This window comes from Pollicipes pollicipes, unplaced genomic scaffold, assembly GCF_011947565.3.
Source record: "Pollicipes pollicipes isolate AB1234 unplaced genomic scaffold, Ppol_2.1 Scaffold_2555;HRSCAF=2994_pilon_pilon_pilon, whole genome shotgun sequence".
NCBI lineage: Eukaryota > Metazoa > Arthropoda > Thecostraca > Pollicipedomorpha > Pollicipedidae > Pollicipes > Pollicipes pollicipes.
In genome coordinates, this window is record NW_023596136.1 from 20,384,850 (window position 1) to 20,394,198 (window position 9,349).

Here is a 9,349-nt window from a genome sequence, read left to right on the forward strand (position 1 = left end):
GTGCCGGAGACGGAAGAGAAGGCAAACCGTCGGGGCTACAAATGCATCATGGCTTTGTAGCATAACCGTGTATAATACACTGATAGGGGTGAGGCGCAAGGCACAGCAGAGAGATGACAGCAAGGACACCACAATATTGAGCAGCCGGAAGAGAATACAAAGGCGGATGAGCGACGGAGATCGGTCGGTCGGCCGGCGGAACAATGGAAAATAGCGGGGCCGGGCGGCTGGGCCGGTCGGTCGGCGGGGCTGGGCGTGCAGTCATTGACCCGGTGGCCGGCCGGGCCGGGCCGGGCCACTCTGGCGGCCGGAGCGGCCCGATTACGACGCCAGCCAGCCGCGACAGCCAGTATCCGTCATCGGTTCAATTACGGCGTCGCGGGCGGCGCGGGCCGGCCGGCCGCCGCGCGCCGGGCGGCCACCCCCTGGTCAGGGTGGAGCTGCGGTCCCCGGCACGGAGGGGCAAGGCTTTCGACTCCGACGCGGTGATGAGGCCTGGGCGCGGGCCAGTACGGCCTGGAGTACAAATACACCGTTTATAGATGAATAAGATAGATCGATAGATAGATAGATAGATAGATAGATAGATAGATAGATAGATAGATAGATAGATAGATAGATAGATAGATAGATAGATAGATAGATCTATATGATAGATAGATGATAGATATGATATATCTATCTATCTATCTATCTATCTATCTATCTATCTATCTATCTATCTATCTATCTATCTATATAGATAGATAGATAGATAGATAGATAGATATTTAGATAGATATCTAGATAGATGATGTGATGTGTGTGTGATGCGTGTGTGTGTGTGTGTGTGTGTGTGTGTGTGTGTGTGTGTGTGTGTGTGTGTGTGTGTAGTGTGTGTGTGTGTGTGTGTGTGTGTTGTGTGTGTGTGTGTGTGTGTGTGTGTGTGTGTGTGTGTGTGTGTGTGTGTGTGGTGTGGTGTGTGTGGTGTGTGTGTGTGGTGTGTGGTGTGTGTGTGTTGTGTTGTGTGTGTGTGTGTGTGTGTGTGTGTGTGTGTGTGTGTGTGTGTGTGTGTGTGTGTGTGTGTGTGTGTGTGTGTGTGTGTGTGTGTGTGTGTGTGTGTGTGTGGTGTGTGTGTGTGTGTGTGTGTGTGTGTGTGTGTGTGTGTGTGTGTGTTGATATGACAGTATCCTTTATTTATGGTAGGAAAAGCAAGGTGCAATTGAACATCCATCCTTGATACCAATAACCTTCGATAAGAGCAACGGGTACCAAAATAAACGGAATGGTGCCAACACGGCTTCCCCACACTTCTACTCTAACCAGTGGTCAGATTTAGAAGACGGTCTTTAATTCCGGTCAACAGACTGAATAAATCATGACTTTCTTAAGAACAGAGCAAAAAACAAAACAAAAACGGAAAATTCAGCGGGTGTTGGCACTTAAACTCGGCCTAACGGGCACCCGCGCCCTTGAACGAGCCCCTGCCGTACACATGGACACGTGGGGAGCGGTAAGTCGGGACCGCCACGGGCCCGAGCCCGGGCCGGTGGCAGACCGGCTGACAAATGTTTCGCCGCAGATGACCGCTAGTTAGACAATAAAGGAGAAGTAACCAACCAGAACAATGGCCAGAAATTGCTCCCAGAGGCTCGGCTGTGCTGCCAGCAGGTGGGTTACCGTTCCAGACAGGCAGAAAAATGTCTAAGCCAGGAGCACTCAGCCTGGATGTAATTAACAACTCATTTACTCTGACCCTAACCCTCTTCAACGAAATGACTTTAGAGCGCTGCGCCGCTAAAACAAACGAGGCACAAACGCACCGCAGTCAACTGGAAGGTAAGTCCCAGCCCAACGAAGGCAAAGCTGAGTTTAATTATTTGGTTTCAATTCGTTTAATTTGTCTGTGCATACAAAGATGTTACCGACAGCAGATATGTGCGACGTGTCGGCAATTCAGACGCGCATAGCCTCCCGCAGAAATAGCCGACTTCCGATCAGGGAACGCCGGTAACGAGGACAACACAGCCGCACCGAGACATCTACCCGTACGCCGCCCCGTGCCAGGCTCGTTACAGAGCGCCCGAGCTGCGGCCGGCGTCCGGGCGGCCCCGGCGCGCTGGAGCGACGCTGGCGGCGGCTGCTCACAGCCGGCGCAGCCGCCTACCCGGACACGGCGACGGCGCGGCCGGCGCTGCCAACACCAAAACCAACAGCGCGGCTGCCAGGGGACCGGCCCTGGAGCGGCAGGGTTCGCCACGGCGCCTCCGGCCGACGCCAGGGGACCGGGCTGCAGCGGCAGGGTCGCCACGGCGCTCCGGCCGACGCCAGGGGACCGGGCTGGAGCGGCAGGGTCGCCGCGGCGCTCCGGCCGACGCCAGGGGATCGGGCTGGAGCGGCAGGGTCGCCGCGGCGCTCCGGCCGACGCCAGGGTACCGGGCTGCAGCGGCAAGGGTCGCCACGGCGCCTCCGGCCGACGCCAGGGGACCGGGCTGCAGCGGCAGGGTCGCCACGGCGCTCCGGCCGACGCCAGGGGACCGGGCTGGAGCGGCAGGGTCGCCGCGGCGCTCCGGCCGACGCCAGGGGATCGGGCTGCAGCGGCAGGGTCGCCGCGGCGCGCCGGCCGACGCCAGGCCTTTGATGTGCGACGTGCCGGCCGACAGAGGCCTGGGGGTACTCGGCCGGAGCACCCGCCGCGTGGGCGCGGCTGAGACGGCCGACAGAGGCCCGGGGGCACTCGGCTGGTGCACCTGCCACGTGGGCGTGGCTGAGGCGGCCGACAGAGGCCCGGGGGCACTCGGCCGGTACACCTGCCGCGTGGGCGTGGCTGAGGCGGCTCTTGAGGCCAGTGGCAGCAGCTCAGTGGCGAGAGCCTGGCTTGCCGGAGGGCCTCACGGTCCCCGGAGATCGACCGGACGCTCAGCCCGGCGCCGCGCGGCCGAGGGACTGGGATCTGGCGCGGAAGGCCCGGCCAGGTCGGAAGGCCCGGCCAGGTCGGAAGGCCCCTGCCAGGTCGGTCAGATGGCAGCAGGATCTAGTGACAACTGACGCACGCCGAGCAGAGCGTGGAGAACTTCGGAAAGAACCGTGAGACGGGGAAGCGGGGCAGGGAGAAAACTGAGAATGAGAGCGCACTGTTGGTGGAGCAAACTGAACACGCAGGGAACCACACCATAAAGCTGAACTCGACCTGTGGTTAATAATCTGGCCCTATGTTGTGCCTGACATGTATGTCAGTATGTGCGCGCAGAAAAATTAAAAACGTCGGAAGGCTAGGTGATCTAAACGCCCGGGGAATCGGCAAGCAACATAGAACGCAACAAAGAAAAATAATGTCACAAAAGATGGAAATGAATCCTTTTCCGAGTTTTTCCTAAATTGACCTTTCTCAGCTTACATTAAAAGAAACGACATCCACGGATTTATGACGGAAACAGTGACGAAATGCACTTCGGTTGATCATGACGTTGATATTATAATGGAATAGAGCACATAAGATGGATTGTTGAATTTCAAATAACGTTGGATGCACGGGTCTTCTGTGCATCAACATCCACGCAGTTTCAAGGTAATAACCTTTAATCCATTCAGCCGTCGCAAAAACGGCTCTAAAAATAAGCGTCGAGCCCAGAAAGTCATCACTCCAAAACCGATCGGTCGTCCACGCATCAAAGGCTCCAGAAGTATGAAAGCAATGGATATGCAATCTCATTCCATGCATCTGACATAATTAAAACAATTTTTCAATGAGGGACGGCGTAATGAGATGTCCATAGGACGCGTACAAGGCGTAAAGCAAGACCGCTGGAATAAAACTGAACATCATGGTACAAATGGACGCACATCACGCTACAATGAATGCGAGTAGACAGAGTAAGCTTGGGTATGTATGAAGTCTACATCCGATACGTAACACGGTGGGCATACACGAGAACACTTGAAACGCACGATAATCGAAAAGGCCGGCGCCGCTGACCATGGTGACACACACCACTCGGCGGCGGCGACGCTTCCGTGTCAGTGCGCACGGAGGAGCGGCAAAGGACATCCGCACTGGACAGCACAGCCAAGTGGACAGCACATCCGTACTGGACAGCACGGCCAAGTGGACAGTACATCCGTACTGGACAGCACAGCCAAGTGGACAGCACATCCGTACTGGACAGCACAGCCAAGTGGACAGCACATCCGTACTGGACAGCACGGCCAAGTGGACAGTACATCCGTACTGGACAGCACAGCCAAGTGGACAGCACATCCGTACTGGACAGCACAGCCAAAAGGACAGCACATCCGTACTGGACAGCACAGCCAAGTGGACAGCACATCCGTACTGGACAACCAAGCCACAGCCAGGCACAGCAAGAATGAATCGGACTGGCACAGGTGGAGGTACAAGCAAACAGGCAGAGTGGTATGGACAGCCAAGAGGGGGCAGGTGCAGCGGTGGAGACGGGCAGGTATGGAAGCACAGAGGTACAAAGGGCAGAAAACACGTCACAAAGGCACAGCGGTACAGATAGCCAAAGGTGCAGAGCAGGTCAACCATAGTGGTACACCGAGCAGAGGCGGCGGTACAGGAGGTATAAGCAACGGTGCATACAGGCAGAAACAAGCAGATCCGCCCACCTAAGCTATTCCAGATGACTTCATGATAAACAAAAACGAGAGGCCGGGATGCGACAGTCGGTAACAGAAGCACAAACGGACGAAACTGAGGGCACAGAGGGCAGACATAGCGGAGACAAAAGTAGCGGAATAGAGGGAGGAAGGGCGGTACAGACGGGAAGACGCGGTAGCACGCGAGGGCAAGATCAGCAACACGGCGAGAGCAGGATCAGCAGTACAGCGGGGACAGGATCAGCAGTGCAGCGGGGGCAGGATCAGCAGTATAGCGGGGATGGGATCAGCAGTGCGGAGAGAGCACGATCAGCAGTACAGCGGGGGCAGGATCAGCAGCATAGAGTAGAAAGGATCAGTAGCACAGCGGGGGCAGGATCAGGAGTACAGCGGCGGCGGGATCAGCAGTACGACGTGGGCAAGATCAACAGTATAGAGCAGAAAGGATCAGCGGTACAGCGTGGGGAGGATCAGCGGTGCAGCGTGGGCATGAACAGCGGCGCAACGCCTGAACGGCCATCGACCGGCGTCAGATCCGCTCCTGACGCCGAGCGCCGCCGTTAGCAGTACGGAGATGGCGGCGCCGGTGATGGCGCTGCGATGCGTCATCGAGGCGACAGCTGGAGATGGGGCGCCAGCGAGCGGCAGCCACCGCGCACCGGGCGGAGGCGAGGCAAAATACACTTGTGGCGCACAGCGGGGGTGGAGGAAATAACAGGGCTTCGGAAGCGCGAGAGTAGATACTGGCGAGACCACCGAAACAAAGATAGAAAAGGGTGACGCCGGCAACGGGGGAGAGGGAGAGCGAGAGAGAGAGAGAGAGAGAGAGAGAGAGAGAGAGAGAGAGAGAGAGAGAGAGAGAGAGAGAGAGAGAGAGAGAGAGAGAGAGAGAGAGAGAGAGAGAGAGAGAGAGAGAGAGAGAGAGAGAGAGAGAGAGAGAGAGAGAGAGAGAGAGAGAGAGAGAGAGAGAGAGAGAGAGAGAGAGAGGATGAGAGAGAGAGAGAGAGAGAGAGAGAGGAGAGAGAGAGAGAGAGAGAGAGGAGAGAGAGAGAGAGAGAGAGAGAGAGAGAGAGAGAGAGAGAGAGAGAGAGAGGAGAGAGAGGGGGGGGAGAACGAACCGGAAATCACACAACAAGATAGAAAATAGATATCGAGACGGGGGATGGTATATACATAATAAACGCACGTACGGGAAAAACGTAGCGGAACATAGTGAGGAGTTCATGGCCCTGTTCAGAAAGAATGGCGCACCTAACCTCGTCGAATCCAAAGAAAAACAAAAACGTGATTGACTTCTATGTTTCCCACAATTTGATTAACTCTAAGAACGGCAAAACTCAGGGGAATGAGCGTTGCCAGTGTGACATCGCATAGCAAAAGGCATTTCGGACAACATACATGAAGGTTGGTTGCGGCCAGCCGGTCTCAAGTCGGCTGCTTTTAGACTCGGCACCGGCGTCTATCCGGTAAAGTGATAACCGGCGAACGAGGCACCACCCGCCCAGGCGGGAAAACTTGTGTGATTCAAGTCAATGTGCACTTACCTCAGTTACATGTGCGTAGCATTTACGTGTGATTAAACATAACTGGAAAATAAAACTCCTGTAGTCAATTAAGCACTTGCAGAAATGGGTAATCTTAACGAAACAATTAAATGAGTGGATTTATGCCTGCGAGGTTCACGGTTCAAATTTGTACTTATGTGGCTTCAAACAGTGTGCCAACCTCGCCGCTTCGTTCTTTAACCGTTTATCCTCCCCCATCACCGGTCAACGGCTACCTGCGAAACCAGCCTTGCAGACACCACGTCACGGTACGTCTTAACTGAAGCCGAACGCTTTGAGCGCGTTTCGCCTCCGCTGAATGTGAGTGTCTTACTTATCTCATCGAAGTTCGGTTTGTCCCTCACCCCTCCCCCCGCTAATCGCGCATCAGTGGCTGTGTTGCCGAGCAGAATGCGACAATACATCTGATAGTCGCCCTACACAAAGCCGTGTGTTGGGCGGGCCGGTGCGCCAAGGTCGCCCGGTCCGGTCCGGTTCAGTGTTAGTCCCGTCCCTCGTAAGTCCGGTCCGGTCCGGTCCGGTCCGGTCCGGTTCGGTTCGGTTCGGTTCGGTTCGGTTCGGTTCGGTTCGGTTCGGTTCGGTTCGCTTCGCTTCGGTTCGCTTCGCTTCGGTCCGGTCCGGTCCGGTCCGGTCCGGTCCGGTCCGGTCCGGTTCGGTTCGGTTCGGTTCGGTTCGGTTCGGTTCGGTTCGGTTCGGTTCGGTTCGGTTCGGTTCGGTTCGGTTCGGTTCGGTTCGGTTCGGTCCGGTCTGGTCCGGTCCGGTCCGGTCCGGTCCGGTCCGGTCCGGTCCGGTCCGGTCCGGTCCGGTCCGGTCCGGTCCGGTCGTCCGGTCCGGTCCGGTCCGGTCCGGTCCGGTCCGGCGGCCGAGCCGGCATCTCCGGCGAGGACTATACCATCCGCTCGGTCAAATGAGGGCCTGCTGGGAGGTCATGCAGTGCTATGGTGGTCCGTTGGAAAGAAGCAAACAGTAGCTGCACATAGCACACTGCATAGCAGGACGAGGTCAGGATTCGCGTACGGCTGTATCCTGCTGGGTAAAATTCCTTATCTACCGCTGAAACTCCATTTGTAATACCTCAAAGTTAAGCCGCCAAGGTTAGGGCATGCCACTCCATGGCTCTAAGGAGGAAGGATTAAGGATACTGTCATCTACAATCGATCGGCAGTGTAAAAAGAAGAGCAATGCTACTTCAAGGGCAAAGTACGGGCGCCGTAGACGGCAGGATCCCACGGTCATAAAACAGAAACGAGGCGAACAGACTTCGATGACCTACACGGTACCGATGACCAACACGATGAACTACACAATGGCCCACACATTGACATACACTCGGCGAATGATTCTAATGAGTGGGATGGCGCCAATTGACTTGCTGGACTTCCCGACTCACGCGTAACGGGCGCCAACATAAAAGGGTAATTTTACCATGCGCATTGACGTGTACCGGAACCGTGGCCATGACACACGCCGTAAAACTATTCACCAGACGGCGAAAGAAAGATACAAATAGTTAAAGTCAACAAACCGCGGACAAAACCAGCATCCAGTGGGACAAAGGAACTACAAGGTCAATGATTGTCAATGTGTTTGACGATGCCGTCACTCATGCACAGATTTCATGAGATCACGTCGGTCAACCAGACCATGACGCATGTGGAGATGCGCGGAGAAGGGTGTGAAAAGCACTTTGAACGTTTCACTTATTTCTAAGGCATACCGGCTCGGAGTACATTGCATGATCGTAGCCTTCAAGGTCACATCGCTGTGATGTGCAGCAGCGTCTGCATGCCACGCCTGGTGGTCATCCACTCGGCAACGGTTTGGACCTGTTGTCTTCCATCTGCCGTTTTTAAACAATTCTGCACCTACGGAGGCCAGACTGAGCCTCCCCTTCTCTTCCCCCTGTGGACCCCACGGGGTCACGCACGCACACACATACGCACACATCCCAACTGACCCGGACCGGCTGGCTGAAGGTGGCGCCGCTGGTCTGCTCCATGAAGAAGTCACGCGAGGCCTGGTGCGCGATCTGGCTGCGCGACAGCCGCTCGCGCTCGCGCTCGCGCTCGCGCATCTGGTCCCGCTCCTGGCTGGAACGCGAGGTCAAGGTCAGGCCGCCGATCACTGAGACAAGCCCGAGGTTAAAGCAGCGTGCCCGAGAGCAGGGCTGGGTGTCCAGCCCCACGATGACAGAAGGTCATGAGCAGGTCAGCGGCTGACATAATAGACCAAGTCAAACTCATATTTTAATGAGCTACATATAAAAGTGCAAATATGTCAGTGAGTTGCATGTGTAAGCGGTACGATCGCAGCGTCACGGTCAAGCCACAGGTCACCGACGAAACAGGTCAGGGTCACACCAAAGACGCGCGCTCCATGATAATCACCGGTTCATCTGCCTCCGAGGAGGAATGACACACATACAGATCAGTCGTTTGGGTGAAAGATCCGAGGCCATGTTCGAGGCTGAAGCGGTCACCGAACCTCACATTCCCCTTCACCGATTCATCCTGTTCCCCGCAGCGCCTCGCCTCGCCAGGAGCAGCTGCGGCCGCCAGACGTGAGTCGGCGTAACGGCCGGGCGGGCAGCGTGTCCCGCTCGCGCAACCGCAACACGCCTACCTGCAATCTGATGGGTGCTCCGGGAGGCATGCACGTGTTGTGGTCTGGGATAGTCCGTGATGGCCGCGGCATTGCCCCGTGTTTTACCTCCTTGCTTAATCCCATCCATCTGAAGTGGGCTCTCAGCCTGAACAAGCTCCAGTCAACCTAACCCATCCCGCTGAGATGGAGGGGAGCATGTCCTCTATCGAAAACATAAGATAAAGCCAAAAACGCGGCGGTTTCTCCACCCGGATTGCTGGCAGGATTGCCCAAGACATCACGCTTCAGGAGGCAACCGCCCGACTCATCATTGCCCACCGCCGAAGACATCTGCTCTCTCACGGACCACTGCTACGTAGACAATCGCTACCAGGCCACGGACACGCCCCGCCCGGCTATGGCCAACGCTGCCCGGGCGTCACAACAGTCCAGGCACGGCTCGTCAGGCCGCGTCCAGCACCGTGGACCGACGACACGGCCGGCGCTGGGCGTCATGAGCGCCGCCGGCACCACCCGCCGCGCCTTCGGCGGGACGCGAGCAGGGCTGGCCTGGCTCCCCGGGCCGCCAAGGCCGCGACGTC

General features: G+C 56.7%; 1 protein-coding gene across 1 annotated transcript in view; it reads right to left on the reverse strand.

Annotated features, from left to right (window-relative positions):
• LOC119098994 (protein enabled homolog) overlaps positions 1–8,238 on the reverse strand; it is a 54,665-nt gene extending 46,427 nt beyond the window's left edge. Inside the window, exon 1 of the mRNA XM_037222044.1 lies at positions 8,122–8,238. Within this exon, the coding sequence (XP_037077939.1) occupies positions 8,122–8,238 (117 nt within the window). The remainder of the gene's footprint in view (positions 1–8,121) is intronic.
• Positions 8,239–9,349: the final 1,111 nt, after the last annotated feature.